Below are 17443 nucleotides of genomic sequence, written 5' to 3'. Positions count from 1 at the left end.
GGATTACAGGCACGTGCCACCATGCCCAGCTGATTTTTTGTATTTTTAGTAGAGACGGGGTTTCACCATGTTGACCAGGATGGTCTCGATCTCTTGACCTTGTGATCCACCTGCCTCAGCCTCCCAAAGTGCTGGGATTACAGGCGTGAGCCACCGTGCCCGGCCCTCCTCTAGTTCTTTTAATTGTAACATTAGGGTGTCGATTTTAGATCTTTCCCTGTTTCTCATGTGGGCACTTAGTGCTGTAAATTTCCCTCTAGACACTGCTTTAAATATGTCCCAGAGATTCTGGTATGTTGTGTCTTGATTCTCATTGGTTTTGAAGAACATCTTTACTTCTACCTTCATTTCATTATTTATCCAGTAGTCATTCAGGAGCACATTGTTCAGTTTCCACATCGTTGTGCGGTTTTGAGTGAGTTTCTTAATCCTGAGTTCTAGTTTGATTGCACTGTGGTCTGAGAGACTGTTTGTTATGATTTCTGTTCTTTTGCATTGGCTGAGGAGTTATTTACTTCCAATTACATGGTCAATTTTAGATTAAGGGCAATGTGGTACTGAGAAAAATGTATATTCTGTTGATTCGAGGTGGAGAGTTGTGTAGATGTCACTTAGGTTCGCTTGGTCCAGGTCTGAGTTCAAGTCCTGGATATCCTTGTTAATTTTCTGTCTCGTTGATCTGTCTAATAGTGACAGTGGAGTGCTAAAGTCTCCCACTGTTATTGTGTGGGAGTCTAAGTCTCTTTGTAGATCATTAAGACCTTGCTTTATGTATCTGGGTGCTCCTGTTTTGGCTAAGTTCAGAATGTAATTCACATCAAGATGGTAATTTGCCTTGCTTCCTTTGAGGCAGATTTCATTCTAGGTATTGAAGATGCAAAAATAAAGTCACGGTTCCTCTCTTTGAGGCATCAGTTTTACATTGTTTTACGATAGAAGTAGATTTGAAATGACAAAAACTTTTCCCAGGGGAGAAGCAGGAAAAGCATTATAAAGAACTACATTGCATATGTACCTACAAAGAACATAGCTCGTGGGGAAGGTAAAGGCACGTTTTTGGCGTGTTCCATCGGTAGCAGGAATCCCAGAATGGCTAAGTGCAAAGCAGCGATGATAAGGCACCAGGAGAAAACATCCGCCCTTTACATCAGCCAGTTCTCTCCATTTCCTTTCCATTGCATTATATGGTCATTGCCAGTTTTACAGGTTTTTGTTTGTTTTAAGGGTGAATTTTTTTAATTTTAGATTCAGAGGGTCCATGTGCAGATTTGTCACATGGATATGTTGCACAGTGCTAAGGTTTGGGCTCCAACTGAACCTGTCACCCAAATAGTGAACATAGTATCCGATGGATAGTTTTTCAACTGTTACCTGCCATCTTCCCTCCCCGCTCTTTTATTCCCCGGTGTCTTTTCTTCCCATCTTCATGTCCATATGTATCCAGTGTTTAGCTCCCACTCGCAAGTGAGAACATGTGGTGTTTAGTTTCTGTTTCTGCATTAATTCACCTCATAAAGTGTCTTTCAGTTGTTTCCATGGTGCTGCAAAGGACATGGTTTCATCCTTTTATGCCTACATAGTATTCTATGGCATATATCTGCTACATTTTCTTTATCCCACCCTAAAGGTGAATTCTTAAGAATTATTCAGAAGTGCTGAGAAAGTATTTGATTTCCCAAGGGTAGAGTGCACTTAAACTTTTCAAGGTCGTACTGTGGCATTTATAGACAAGATGACTTGAAGCCCAAATAAGTTCACATCCTTTCCTGGGGGAAAACAGTGACCAGTCCATGAATAAACCAGATAATGATGCCTTTATGCACTCTAGACAAAATGAAGCCAACCTTGTTAAAGGAAACATTTTAAGGAATGTGAGTTTTCCAAAAGCATAAGACTTAACTAGAATTTTCTTTTTTTGGAGACAGTCTTGCTCTGTCACCCAGACTGGAGTGCAATGGCGCAATCTTGGCTCACTGCAACCTCAGCTCCTGGGTTCAAGCGACTCTCCTGCCTCAGCCTCCCGAGTAGCTGGGACTACAGCTGTGCTTCACCACATCTGGCTAGTTTTTTTGTGTTTTTAATAGAGACGGGGTTTCACCATGTTAGCGAGAATGGTCTCGATCTCCTGACGTCGTGATCCTCTTGCCACGGCCTCCCAAAGTGCTGGGATTACAGGCATGAGCTGCCGCGACCAGCAGATTTTCTTTATTAGGTGTCAGGTCAGCTGCTCTAATTAAAAACAGGTCAGACCGAAGTGGGGTGAAGTCTAGAATTCAGCATTTTTTGAATTAGTTCGTTAAGCCATGAAGTGCCATTTTCTCATACAAGATTTCTAGAGAAATAACCCTCTGAGAAAAATTACAGCATTTTCCTTGATGATAATTCAACATTTTATTATTTCCATCATATTAAATGGTTAGGTTATTCTTATTTTATGCTAGAGTTAATATAATGCTGCTTTGGTGGATAATTTGCCCAGTATCTCCCAGCTGGTACTCTAGTGCCTGGAATAACAATATTCCTGGAACCTGGGAGTTACACTCTTCATACTGAGCTCACTGTTGTGTTTTCATTCCCACTCACAGGTGTATGTATGTGGGAGATACTGATGCATGGTGTGAAGCCTTTTCAAGGAGTGAAGAACAATGATGTAATCGGTCGAATTGAAAATGGGGAAAGACTACCAATGCCTCCAAATTGTCCTCCTACCCTCTACAGCCTTATGACGAAATGCTGGGCCTATGACCCCAGCAGGCGGCCCAGGTTTACTGAACTTAAAGCTCAGCTCAGGTAGGAGTTGGTGGAAGAAAGGGCCTGGGGGTGGGGGCACTGCTTCTCTTCCTCGCAGTAATAGCATTTTAAGGTCATTATATCAATATGTCTAAGTCCAAACTATTTTTGTTCAAATGCAATTACTTTTAAAATTGATTTGCATTTCTTTTTACCTTGCTAGAGTCTTAAGTAAATTACATATTTAAAATTTTTAATAAAGATACAGTTATAGTCATATGTCTCTCCCCTAGCTTCTGACTTAGCATCGCTTACAAGACCCATAATATCTTAGTCCCTACTTACCTCTCCAGTCTCATGTAACACAACCCTTCATCTTCATCCCCTAACACTGTGATCCAGCAACACCTACTTAAAATGCGCCTAACACACCTCACTGCCTTTTCACGTGCCGTCTTCACTCACAGAAATGCCTTTCCTGACCTTTGCCACCTACAAACTCCTATTCAGTTTTCAGAACCCAGCTCAGATGTTACGTGCTTCAGGAAACCTTCCTAATCAACCCTGCTCCCAAAGAGATAGTTATTCCTTTGGCACCTTTGAATACTTCTGTTTTTATATTTAAAACATCCATTGCTCCTTCAGGTGCCATTTTGTGGCTCCTACTTTGTGCCAGGCACTGTTAAAATCGCTGGAGGAAGTACACAGGGACATTAGTGTAAGCATGTGCATACTGTACCCTGTTGCCTGGCCTGGAGAGGTTCTTGTTTGCTTGCCTGTGTCTCCAACTAGACTCAGAGCTCTTGATGGGCATCATTGTGTCTTACTGATTTCTGTACCCCCAGTGCCAAGCTTAGGACCTGGCACCGTATAATATGTGCTCAATAATCATTTGTTGAATTGAATTGAATTGGAGTGTAGAATCAGATTTAATACTGTAATAAACATGATATTATAATATACCACATAGGCATGAAAAGCTTTATTATATAAACAATACCGTAGTTCTGTGTGTGCTGTGTCACCTGTTTTCACATTTAGGGACTTCCTTGATTTTGTGTGAGTTTTTATGGGTTTGTTTTTGATGCTGTATTTTAGTCTTTTACCTAAAAATTATGAACTACAGGTTCCAGGCTTTCACAGTCTAGCCCAGCCTTCCACCACATGTTCAAGCAGTTCAACCTGTTAGACAGGATTCCTTTTTAAGGAGAGTATTTCAAAGAAGAATTATTAACACCCATAGGTAGAAGCACAAAAGGTTCATCCAGTCTGAAAATATTTGCTAAGCACCTTTGTTATTCTGAGCTAGATTCTGTGGATTCAACAGTGAACAAGACCCAGTCCCTGCCCCCAGAGAGTTTAAAGTCTGGTGGTGAAGACCGAGATATCACTGGTTATTACAATAGAGTGAGCACCATGTCGGAAAGACCAGCCACACTCTTGGTCTTCGTCCCTATAGCTCTCACCCATTGGTCTAGTTCCACTATCCAGGTCCCCAAAGAAAAACCCTGCTCTACCTTTCACATGGTAGACCTTCAGGGTACTTCTAAACAACTTTCTTACCTCCTCTTAGTTTCTTCAAGCTAAAAATCTTCAGTTCCTTAATGAATTCTCATATAACTTAATTGCCTATTTTCTCACTGTTAAGCTGGTTCCTGGACATGCTTTATTGCATGTTTTGCTCCTATTTGTTCCTTCTTGATCTTTCCTCAGAATTTGACAGATCCTGTCCTTGATATAATTCCTCTCCGCTACCAGTTCTATCACCCCACCTCCCTGGCACCTCACTGACTTGCCATCTCTCCAACATTACTTTGAGTATTAACCAAATTTCTGTTCTCAGCCTCTTATTTTCTCTTAGTACTCTTCCTGGATGTCTGACGCATTCACAGGGCTTTGCTTCTCACCTCTCTCTGTCTGTAGTTCTGGTCCTGCCCTTTGCTCAAGTCCCAAATCTGCATTTTAAATTGCTGGCTGGGCATCATGTTTATCCAGAAAGCAAAGCTGTTACATTCTCCTCTAAGCCAGCCCTTCCACCTCACTTCCTCCAGGTTGGAATAGCGTCTTTATCTTCAATACCATTTTGGAGTCATGCTTTACTCCTTCTGCCCACCCCACATCCCCCATTCTGCGTTCTTCTCCCATCTGTCTGGCATGACCAGCTTAGTCAGTCTTCTTGAACTGTCACGGGAAAAATAACTCCCCTGTCAAAACAACTTTCAGGGGGTTTCTGTTACCTTTTATGTTTGGGTAAAGGCTTCCACAGTAACATTTAGGCCTAATTTCATTATGGCCTGAGAGTGTCTTCCCATCCCTTTCATACACTGTAGCTAAACTAACCCCTCTTGACCCAGAGTGCCTCCTCCTCCACATGGGGAGGTCCTACCCGTCTTTCTTGGCTTCTTTGGCGCACTGGGTCTTTTTTGACTTCACAGCTGACTAGCCTCCACCCTCTGAGGCTCCAAAGCTCTTTGTTTTTCTTGTCAGGCTTACTCTATGCTGCCATAGATGGCTGCAACTCATGTTCAATTCAGTTCGATAAACACTGTTGAGCACCTACAGTAGCTGAGCCTGGTGCTAGTCACTGGGGCAAAGATGACTATAACACTTTTCCTGCCCTCGAGGAGCTCACAGTCTAGTATGTCTCATCCCCTACTAGACTGAAGCTCCTTGAGGACAGGGATGGTCATACTCACCTTGGTGTTGCCCGTACCTCCAGGCCAGGAGCCTAGCTAGCTAAATACAGGAAGGGTCACCCAGGCACTGAACTCATGTCTTAGAACATATGAGTGATTCTTAACATTAAGGAATGCTCCACTGAGGTAAATTATCTCCAAAAACCATCCAAGACATATTTTTAGAACTACATATAATTACTTTAAATATATAGCCCTAGTATAATTTATGGGTATCTTCTTATGTACTACTAGCACGGGTAATTGAGCATTCATTTATTCTGCGTTGTTTTGTTTTAGAAATGGTGTTTAACTGCATTTTGAACATTTATAATTGGGCTACCACATAGGCCAGCATTTTATATTATAAAATGTAACTTTATAATGTAATTGCTTACTTGGACATTTACATATAACAATGTATCATGATAACTAAATAGGTTATTTCATTAATTTTTTCCAAAATTTGTATTATTTCCAGGATTTTAACAGAGAAATAAGTTTAGATAGCCCTTTCCCACACCATGGTAGTTAAAAATGTTACCAAATCCCATTCTTCTTCTTGACCTCAAAAGAATTTTCCTTCTCTACCTCAAAAGAATATTTGCAAGTAGAATCAAATTACTGTAGGATTCCTCTCACCTTTAACTGGAGAGAAAAAGTGTGTGTGTGTGTGTGTGTGTGTGTGTGTGTGTGTGTGTGTTTCATTTTTTTGAGACAGAGTCTCCTCTGTTGCCCAGGCTAGAGTGCAGTAGCACCATCTCAGCTGCCTGCAACCTCCACCTCCCCTGCCCGAGTGGTTTGCTAACCTTAGCCTCCCAAATAGCTGGGACTGCAGGCATGCACACCACACCACCACACCCAGCTAATTTTTTTGTATTTTTGGTAGAGATGGGGTTTTGCCATGTTGCCCAGGCTGGTCTCAAACTCCTGAGCTCAAGCAATCCGCCCATCTTGGCGTTTCAGAGTGCTGAGATTACAGGCATGAACCACCATGGCCAGCCTTGTATATTAGTTTTTGACTATATTAGTTGAAAAGTGACTTTTGGTATGAGGCTTGTTAGGCTAACTCGTAGGAGAATTACCTTGATCATACTTTGGTGAGGTGACATCTGTTACTCAAGGAACCTCTCCTTCCTACGTCCTGTTTACTTATAGGTATGAATTCACTGAGAAGTAGAATGAGATTAACCTGCAAGTGGCCCATTGTCAAGTGTAAAAAGTTCCTCAATAGAAATACTTCTAATTGATCAAGTGAAATTTTCTCACAATACATAGTCTAGTATTCATCTGCTTTATGACAGTTGGGTTATAAGAGTGCACAAAATATTTTTGAGTGAAAAGGCAGTTAATTCAGTTAATTCTTTGTTAGGTACTATGACAGGGAAACCATAATAAGCAGCTTTAGTATTTGCCCTTTTGCAGCTTATGTTCAAAAATAATATGTCCCAGCAGTACTCTTCTTGACTAAGATATTGGTACCACTATTTAAAAAAAGAATATCAGCTTTATTTCAGACTAGAAAAATATTTTAGGTTAATATTAAATTTGTTAAATCTATATTATGCAAATTAGAGCAATAAACAATTATCACTTTAAAATTTTGTGTTATGATTTTTGTGTATTTTTAAACTTTTTATTAATGTATAATAAACACACCAAGAAGTGACAGCTTACTGGATTTCCACAAATTGGATACCACCTGTCACCAGCATTCAAAATGAAAACACTACCAGTACCCCAGAAACTTTCCGCATGTCCCTTTCCAATCACTGTTTGCCCTCCAAGGGTAAACCCTATCCTGAACATAGATTGATTCTGCCCGTTTTTGAACATCATGTAAATGGTATCAGTCAGTACTTACTTTATATATATATAATTTATTTTACTCATCAGTTTGTGAGATAATCCATAGTTTCCATGTAGTTATATTTAATTCTCATCATTGTGTAGTGTTCCATTTGTCAACATACCATAGTTTATGCCACCGTTGGTGGAAGTTTGTATACTTCTAATTTGGGGCTATCAAGAATATAGCTCTGTGAAGTGGAGGATATAGTAAGTGGTGTGTAAACAGATTTACCTGATGCTTTATGTTCCAAAGAACACCAGTCTTATCACCTTGGAAAGCAGTCTATGATTTTGAACTGGTCTTTCATCAAACTTTTTAGAAATATGTTTAGAACAAGTACCTTGTGTGTTGTTAGCAAGTCTCCATCCTCTACAGTTAGCTCTTCTAGTTTTATAACATTGAAATCACTAGTAGTTACAGAGCAATTTCTGTTGGCAGGCATTGTCCCATGAACTTTCATACATTATTTCACCTTAAATCTTCACAGTCCTGGAACACATAAGTAGTATCTTCATTGTCAGTTTACGATGATGAGACTGAAACTGTGTGGTTAGGCATCTGATAAGTAGTATCTTCATTGTCAGTTTACGATGATGAGACTGAAACTGTGTGGTTAGGCATCTGATCAAAGGACACAACTGGAATTCAAGGCAGGTCCACCTGAGTCCAGAGCTTGAACTATGAACTGTCATGCACTACTGACTGCCTTGATGTTTATTGGCTAGAAGTCATTAAGTATGCCTGCCATCTTATGATTTGGACTGGTGAGCAGGCTGTTAATATTGATAAGTTAAAAAGGAAAAAGAAGAAAGAAAAAAAATGCTATTACAGAGAATTCCTGCAGCTGGTTTTCTTACATTGTTTGAGTGTCAACCAAAGTCCTTAAAAGGAATGGTAGCATCACTAGCAGATGCACAGAGGCCCTAGCCACAGGCTTTGAGAGGGACAAAATGTACTTTCAAGGTATCTTCCTACTGGCTTTACTTGTCTCATTGGCATATCTTGAGTGTGTTGCATTTTGCTGCTGTGGAACACAATAATTTCACATAGAGTGGGGAGCAGGTTTGGAAGTTTTGAACAAGTCACCCAGAGTTGACTTCAAGTAGATCCGAGCCAAGCCATGGCATAGGGTCATCCAGAGAGCCTGCGGGGAACTGATCTTATATACAGAGCTTTCACTCAGTAGTGATGTAAGTTTTTGTTTTGGGGTTTTTGATTTGTGTGTGTGTGATTCTTTTGGCTTTCAGTTTTTAGTTACTTGCCTTAACCTTTTGCTGTCGTGTTTTGCTTCAGTTGATCTGTGAGACTACCAGTTCAAGCTATTATAGCAACACCTTTAGAGTAAATGGGCATGTGTGCTTGCATAAATTTTTCAAAGAATGTTTAAAAGGTTGTGTGACCTTCGGCAAGTTACTAAGCCTCCCTTGTAAGAGCAGGATCACAAATACTACCCATATTCTCAAGATTAAATAATCTGGCCGGGTGCAGTGGCTCATACTTATAATCCCAGCACTTTGGGAGGCTAAGGCAGGTGGATCACCAGAGGTCAGGAGTTCAAGACCAGCCTGACCAACGTGATGAAACTCATCTCTGCTAAAAATAAAAAAATAGCTGGACATGGCAGCAGATGCCTATGAATCCCAGCTACTTGGGAGGCTGAGGCAGGAGAATCGCATGAACCCAGGCGGCAGAGGTCGCAGTGAGCCGAGATCATACCATTGCACTCTAGCCCGGGCAACAAAAGCAAAACTCCATTTCAAACAGATAACCCATGTCCAAAGCTTTTTCTAACAATCCAGAAGGGATCTGGTGATCTTAGAGTAGTACAGAAAAGTTATTGGTTATAGTTAGACATTCTTTAAAAATATAGTTATTTGTATTTAATTTTAAGTAGTAAAAGAATCATGCAGAAATACGAGCTTTGGAATGACAGATCTCAGTTTGAATCCTGGCCCCACCACTTACTATCCCTGGGGAACTTTTCTTTCTCTACTCTTTTTTTTTGAGACAGAGTCTCACACTGTCACCTAGGCTAGAGTGCAGTGGCACAATCTCTGCTTACTGCAACCTCTACCTCCTGAGTTCAAGCAGTTCCCTTGCCTCAGCCTCCCGAGTAGCTGAGATTACAGTTGCACACCGCTGTGCCCCGCTAATTTTTTTGTGTTTTTAGTAGTAGTGAAGAGATTTTACCCTGTTGCCCAGGCTGGTCTTAAATTTCTGACCTCAAGTGATCTGCCCTCCTTGGCCTCCCAAAGTGCTGGGATTACAGGCATGAGCCACCACACCTGGCCCTCTTTCTCTACTTTTCTAAAAGGTGTAATAACTCTTTCTGCTCAGCAGCTACCTTTTAGGGTTCTTGTGAGATTTGAATGAGTGTTAGCTATTATTATTCACATAATAAGAATGCCAATGTACTTGGTATCAAAATACCAAGCACATCTTTTTGATATTTTATAAATGCATTATAGAGATATGAATTTTTAAAGTATTAACCTGTGAACAGCATCTTAAACAAGTTTAACCTGTTTTGATTTGTCAGTTACCCCACAACATGAAACTTAGTAAGTTGCCCAACACCACTGCACTCCAGCCTATGCAACAAGAGTGAAACTTCGTTTCAAACAAATAACCGTGTCTGTAGCTCATGATAAGCAAATACCTCTTTTTGAAGTTCTAGGTTTGATTTAAGTTAAAAGTTCTAGGTTTGATTAATGACATGAAATTGCTTGTACTACTCTGTGTTTTTTTTTAAGTGATTTTGTATTTGCTTCCAAAACAATTCTTCCTTAGCCATTATACCAGAACTTTTTTTCACATTGCTATCCTATTGGGTCTAGATATTATCTAGAAGAGTAATCTGTTTCACAACGATAGCTATATATACAGTTAAAATGTTCACAACGTCAGAACTTGAAGAGTTTTTTGTTTGGGTTCTCTTTTGACCCTCAGTCTTCCCAGTAATAAAAAGCAAATTGCAAACCTGAATTTAATAGGAATTTAATATAAATTGTTTCTACTGAAAGTTATATCTTAGCTGCTTCATGTCTAACAACAGTTCTTATCCCTCATTGGTTCTCACTCATGTATCTCTATTGTACTTCTGTCTTTGCACAATTTGGCACGTTGAAACCAATAACTTACCTCTCTTTTTCTCTATTAACCTTTTTCCCAAACTTACATTTTAGCAATACCTTTTGTATTATGTTTTAGTGTTTGCTTGGGGATTATAGTATACATCTAACTTTTCATAGTTTACTTAATCATTGTACTTCATGTAGAATGTAGAAACTTTGCCAGCAGGAATGTTTGTTTGCCACCACCACCTTGGCACATTATGCTGAAGTTGTCATGCGTGTTTCATTCACATATGTCATTAACTGCACAAAATTAGATTATAATTTTTGTCTTAAATACCATTTTAAAGAAAGTAGGGAAGCTCCTGTATATTTAACTTCATACAGTGCATCATTCTTCTGAAGAGCTTATTTCCATTTGGTTTTCCACCAGATGAAGAACTTTTTTAGCATTTCTTGTGGTGCAGATCAGTTGGTGGTGAATTCTATTAGTTTCATATTATCTAAAAGTGAATTGAACTTAATTTTGTTGATAGGAATTTAGGGTTGACAGTTGTAATTTTTTTTCCCCAACACTTTAGAGATGTTCTTTTACAGTCTTCTGTTCTGTTATGCTTCATGAGAACTCACTGGCCGTTCAGTTGTTACTTTGTGTGCCATGTGTCATTTTTCTCTGGCAGATTTCATGATTTTCTTTGTTTGATTTTCAGCAGTTTAAGTAGGATGCTTTTGGATGTGGCTTTCTTCATATTCATTGTTTGGGATTTGCTGAGCCTCTTGAATCTATAAACATACCTTTTAGAAAATTTAGAAAAATTTTGATTATTACTTCTTCAGATACATCTTTCTGTTCTATTTTCCCTCTCTTCTTCTGAGATTCCAGTTGTGTATGTGTTAAGACTTCTAATGATGTCCTTCAGGCTGAGTCCCAGAAGCTCTTGTTGTTGTCACCTCCACTTTCACCTCCCTCCTCCTCCTTGCCCCCCCCCCATTCCTGACCTTTCCCACTTCAGATTGGATCGTTTTTATTGAGTTAGCTTCTGGTACCCTGAGTCCCTTTCTGTCATCCCCATCCTACCAAATTCATCCCATGGAGATTTTATTTCATATACTATATTTTTTGGTTATAGAATTTTTGTTTGGCTCTTTTTTTTTTTTTGTATTCTGTTTCTCTGCTGCCATTTCCTATCATTTCATCTATTATGAATAAATTTTCTTTATGTCCTTGAATATAATAGCTTCTTTTAAATCCTTGCTTGCTAATTTCGACATCCGAGCCATCTTTGGAATCAGCCTCCTTTAAATTTTTTTTCCTCTTGAGAATGGGTTACTTTTTTATGTTTATTATGTTTATTTATATATCAAGAAATCTTAGATTATATCTTAGACATTGTGACTGATGGTCAGATTGCAGAACCTCTTTCCACTTGTGAGCAGCGGTGCAAATCTCTTCAATTATTTTAACCTTAGCTGGGCTGCTTGGAGTCTGTGCTGTGTGCGCATGGTTCCAGGGTCAGCCAGAGATTTGTGCAGAATAAATACTCAGAATTCGAAGCACTCCTCTGGCTGCCTTCATTCTGGGATTTCTCCCCTCACTTTTTGCGATTACCTTTTCACTAGCTGTGGTTGCTCCAAACTCATTTCTCTGGTTATTCAAGCCAATAACACTGGGGCCTGCCCTCTCACTAATGGCCATTATAAAGTGGGGACCCACCCAGGGCCATTTTCTTCCTTCTCATGACAGTTCCTTCCAGAAAATGGCTGCCTATGGTTGCTCTCCCATGCTGTCATAGTTGTTTCTTATATCCAGAGTGTATAGTTCCTATCTTCAAGTGGGTTGGGCAAATAAAGGCTATTCACATGTAGCAGAAACAGAAAAAGGTGTTCATGTTTTAAAGTAACATTTGCAGTGGCTCATGCCTGTAATCTCAGCAACTCAGGAGGCTGAGATGGGAGGATCACTTTGAGCCCAGGAGGCCAAGGCTGCAGTGAGCCATGATTGAGCCACTGCACTCCAGCCTGAGTGATAGAGCAAAACCCCAATTCAAAAAATAGAAAAAAATAAAAGTACAATTTAAGTGGATATTGGGTTTTTTAAAAATACCTTTGAGATTGATAGAGCACAACAACCAAACAAAAGGCTTTATTTACTGCAGTTGGAGAAACAATAAGAGAGAAATACGATTTCAATATATCCATGAGGCTACATGTCCAGGACACCACTGGCCACTATTGGCCATAATCTCCAGCGTTACTGCTTATGAGAAAAGAGAAAAAGAGCAGAGGCATAAGCAGTAACGCTGCGATTATGGCCTTTAGCCACTGGGTCAGCTGCTTCCAGATATGCCATCCTCGCCTCATCTCAAGCCTCCAGACTTGTTTTCTGCAAAGACTGCAGGGTTTTTTTTTTCTTGTTTTGTTTTTAAAAGGTCAATTCCATTCCTTTGTGGTGAGGCAGCATTGGCTAATTATAAGAGATCATGTTTCAAAACTAGTATTCCCATGAACTTGCCAAAACAAGCCAGTTCCTGCTTGACTTTTTTTTCTTTCAGATTTATTGCTGCTCTTTCTCTGGGTATTTTCCAGATTAACTTAAATAACTACAAATCCAGACTGATGTTATGTCCAAAGGAAATTTTATTATGTCCTTCCTTTGTTTAGGTGATCAAAATCTAATCTTTTAAAGAAAGGTATTCTTCCCATATTTAACAAAGCAGAAAGTATTTATTACATTTGAAAGGAGAAATGTTTTGTATTTGCAAAGAGAAAAGTTAGTAGTATAGTCAATCTCAGGAAAAATATTACAGAAATGAAGACAAAAACGCAGTTCTTTCCTAGTGGTAAATAAGGCAGGTAAAAGTACAGAACTAATTTTGGCTGGGGCGCGATGGCTCACACCTGTAATCTCAGCACTTTGGGATGTGTTTTTGTGTCTTAGCTCTATACTGGAAATGAAGGACCACTTTCTTGCTCACCATTAAAATACCTTATGCGTGAAATCACATTTTGTTGCTCTAGAGGGGAAATTTAATAAAACCCCTCCACACTGGCTCAGGGAGGTTGTGAGACCAAGTTGCATAGGGAGTGTTGCATGCCAAAAAAAGAAAATCAGAGCAACTGTTTTTATGTCCTTTTACTGTAAATTGATCACTTCAATGATTTTAAAGTAAGAGAAGTAAAAAATAAAATAAAACTAACACTAAATAAAGTACTCCTTTCTCCTCTTCAGTATTCTGTTCCTCAGTGGTGCTCATGGATCAACAAAGTGTAGTTATCAGTTGTGCTAATGTTTGTTAAATGGCAAGTCTCAGCTTTGATTGTTCCATCTATTTGCAAATTTGAGACTTCAAAACTACCATTCTGGGAAAAACATAAGGGCTCATTTGTTGCCAGTTCACATTAGGCAGCTAAGAGCTTTCAGATGGAATGTATTGCTACTAAAAATATTTGTAGTTTGGGAAAATATGCTTCAATTTGACCTCCTTGATACTCTGCACATTCTAATGTGTTATTCTGGATGCTTCAACAGCTGTAAAGAGAAAAGTTCAGTACTGTCTCCTTGTGCCCTCTTACTCCATCTATGGACTAGTCTTCCCATTGTAAAAACAGATATTTTTATGAGTTATTTATATTCTTGATTACTCTGAGCAGCAAATTATGGTTTCTCAGAAGCCTTTTGACGTGCTATTTTTGGTATGAGAATGAAGTAGTGAAATTGAAGGAACTTGCTTTCCAGTTGTCATTATGTTCTTTGAGGAACAAGTCTGGCATGTTTAATTAAAGAAATATTGAAGTGCCTATAATATGCAAGTGATATTTAGCTTACAGGAGAAATTAGATTCCTGTCTGACAACTGTAGGGAGCTTACAACCTAAATCCCACAACATGGCAATATGTGATTAAGGGCTGAAATGAAACATTCAGACAGTAAATTCACTAGATCAGAGAATAGGGGAAGTGTATGTGGTTAGAAAAATCAAGGTAAATGGAGCCTGAGAGGGTCTCCTTCAGACAAGGGACTTCACAGGGACTTTTTAGAGATTCTTGGGGGAAACAGTAAGTAGCTTTAAGATCAGAGTGGCCCTTTTCACAAAACAATCTGTGTGAAATAAAGTTGTCTGAAGAGAACCCATTTAAAATAGAGTTCTTATTGCCTTAAATAATATGTCTCACTTAGTCTTCTCTTAGTTTGCCTGCATTTTAATTATTTGAAGGAGTAGGAGAAAAGACACTGTTTTTCTCAGTTTTTTTTCTTGATTTTTATGGACTTTTTATCTGTTTAAAACTAAAACTTTTAAGAAATTCTGACTGAGGTTATGGTGTTTATCTTTCAGGGTCAAGTGATAGAGAACAGGGCACTGTAAAACCACTAACCAGTGTTATAAGTAAAATTTTGATGCTGCAAAAGAAATAACACTCGAAGATAAATCCTCCCAGCAAGGCCGTTTACTTCTGTAGAAGGGTGCAGTGCACAGATGGAGCAGTGATGGCCGCTGCAGGCTTGGACAAGGGGGAAAGGGGTACTTATGCCTGATGGGGGTTGTGCCTACTGCTGTGTTGTTCCCCTATTGGCTAGGGTTAGACCGCACAAGCTAGACTACTCCCAATGGGCTGTTTTAAAAAGAGCAGGGGTGCAAGCCGGAGTGGCAGCGTGGGTGTTTTGGCAGGAAGGACTGTTACGGGCAGGTCAGAGCAGGTAGCCAGGGTCTCGTAGGTGACCTGGATGAGTCAGGATGGAGCTGGCGGGAGGGGGAACAGATGTGAACTACTGATTAGAACCAGTGGAGAAGGTTATTTACTGGAATTACAAGGAAGTTAAACTTTAAAAATAGAGAATTAAAGAATAAGAGAGCTGAACATACTGACATACTGATTCCTGGAAGAGAAATTTAGAACTCATTGTATCCAATACCAGGGGTGTGCTTCTCTCCCAGGCCACCTAGGCCTTCTTTGCCCTTGGTCTCTGATTGGTCTCCTTCTCTCAGTAACCATCTTGAAAAAAGTTGCCTGCAAGTCCTTTCCTGTTTTGGCCAGTTGAGAGAACAGGCTGGGCACAGTGGCTCACAACTATAATCCCAGTACTTTGAGAGGCTGAGACAGGAGGATCTCTCTACCCCAGGAGTTCAAGATTAGCCTGGGTAATATAGTGAGATTTTTATTTATTTAATTGTTACAAAAAATAAAGAAGAATCGGGCCAGGCGTGGTGGCTCACAGCTGTAATCCCAGCAGTTTGGGAGGCCGAAGAGGGCAGATCACAAGGTCAGGAGATCAAGACCATCCTGGCTAACACAGTGAAACTCCGCCTCTACTAAAAATTCAAAAAATTAGCCAAGTATCGTGACACGCACCTGTGGTCCCAGCTACTCGGGAGGCTGAAGCAGGAGAATCGCATGGACCCGGGAGGCAGAGGTTGCAGTGAGCTGAGGTTGTGCCACTGCACTCCAGCCTGGGTAACAGGGTGAGACTTCGTCTCAGAAAAAATAAATAAATAAAAAAGAATCAGCCGGGCCTCATGATGCGTGTGTAGTCCCAGCTACTCAGAGGGCTGAGGTGGGAGGAATACTTGAGTCCAGGAGTGATTGTACCACTGAACTCCAGCCTGGGCTACAGGGTGAGGCCCTGTCTCATAAAAAGAAAAAAAAATTGGCTGGGCACAGCGGCTAACACCTATAATCCCAGCACTTTGGGAGGCCAAAGCAGGAGGGCTGCTTGAGCCAGGGAGTTTGAGGCCAGCCTGGGCAGTAATAGCAAACCCTTGCCTCTACAAAAATAAAAATAAACTTAAAAAGAGAACAGGAAGCTTAATCATGTGCTCTTCACTAGTCAGTAGACTTGCTCCACTGATAGAGCTTTATTCACCCATTTACCATTGATTCATTCAGAGACGGAGTCTTGCTCTGTCGCCAAGCTGGAATGCAGTGGCGCAATCTTGGCTCATTGCAACCTCTGCCTCCCGGGTTCAAGCAGTTTTCCTGCTTCAGCCTCTCGAGTAGCTGGGACCACAGGTGCACGCCACTATGCCCAACTAATTTTTGTATTTTTAGTAGAGATGGGGTTTCACCATGCTGGCCAGGATGGGCTCCATCTCTTGACCTTGTGATCCACCCACCTCGGCCTCCCAAGGTGCTATGATTACAGGCATGAGCCACCGTGTCCAGCATACCTGTCGCTTATTAATGCATATTATGCTTCAGGGTCTGTGCTAATTCTGAGCATTTGAAAATGGGCCTTCAGGTAACAACTCTTGGCCTAATGGGAAACACAAGCAAACAGATATTTACAATGTCTTTTGGCAAGAGTTAAGAGCAAGTTAGGCACTAGTTGCTTTGGAAAAGAGTAGGGGAGTGATGTAACTCAGCCTAAAGGGAGGAAGGAGCTTCAGGGAAGATTTTCTAGAGGAACTACTATTTGACACTTGAAATACAAGTAAGGGTTGGCCAGATAAAGGAGAGAAAGTTGTTGCAGGCAAGAGACACAACATAAAGAGGCATGGGAGAGCATAGTGAGTTCAGAGAACTTACTGGGACATAAAGGAAGATGGGGTGTAGAAGAGGAAGAAGGGCAATGAAGCGAGATTAATCACTTCACTTTTAAAAGCAATGGTAGTACCCATCTGTGTGTGCACATTCCCCAGCTCTGAGAAATACATATTTTTAACTCCTTTAGCAGCCTTTTGAGGTGTGGATTTACTGGCGTTTTATAATCTAGAAAGTTAATATATACCTTCCCACATTTTCATTGGTAAATGATCAGGACCAGGTGAAGCTGTATTAGCGCCTATCAAAGTATCAACTTCTATTCCTTAAAGTTGCAATGTCTTTATATTTGTCAAGTTCAAAGACATTGTGTATTAGTGTCTGTTTTAGCAGGCATATTCTCGTTGGTTTGATTGATGGCCAGTCTTAATAGTTGTCTTGTTAACACTTCATAGGTAATTAGATGGATTTGTGAAAAGACATGGTTGCTCCTTTGTATCTCAAGCTCTACTTGGATTTTAACTCATTTGAAATATTGGCACAGGCGTGATGGTGTAAGCCTGTAGTCCCAGCTACTCTGGAGCCCAGGAGTTCAGGACTTGCCTGAGCAATGTAGTGCCACTCAATCTCCTTTA

General features: G+C 40.3%; 1 protein-coding gene across 42 annotated transcripts in view; it reads left to right on the top strand.

Annotated features, from left to right (window-relative positions):
• The window catches only part of PTK2 (protein tyrosine kinase 2), a 349037-nt gene that overhangs the window by 271896 nt on the left and 59698 nt on the right, over window positions 1-17443 (top strand). For all 42 annotated transcript variants that reach the window (XM_037728951.1, XM_037728934.1, XM_037728962.1 and 39 more), the window contains one exon: window positions 2586-2790. In XM_037728951.1, the coding sequence (XP_037584879.1) occupies window positions 2586-2790 (205 nt within the window). The remainder of the gene's footprint in view (window positions 1-2585; window positions 2791-17443) is intronic.

This window comes from Cebus imitator, unplaced genomic scaffold (assembly GCF_001604975.1).
Source record: "Cebus imitator isolate Cc_AM_T3 unplaced genomic scaffold, Cebus_imitator-1.0 Scaffold284, whole genome shotgun sequence".
In the NCBI taxonomy this organism is placed as follows: Eukaryota; Metazoa; Chordata; class Mammalia; order Primates; family Cebidae; genus Cebus; species Cebus imitator.
The sequence above is the reverse complement of the archived record's forward strand: the minus strand, read 5'-3'. Positions and strand labels throughout refer to the sequence as shown.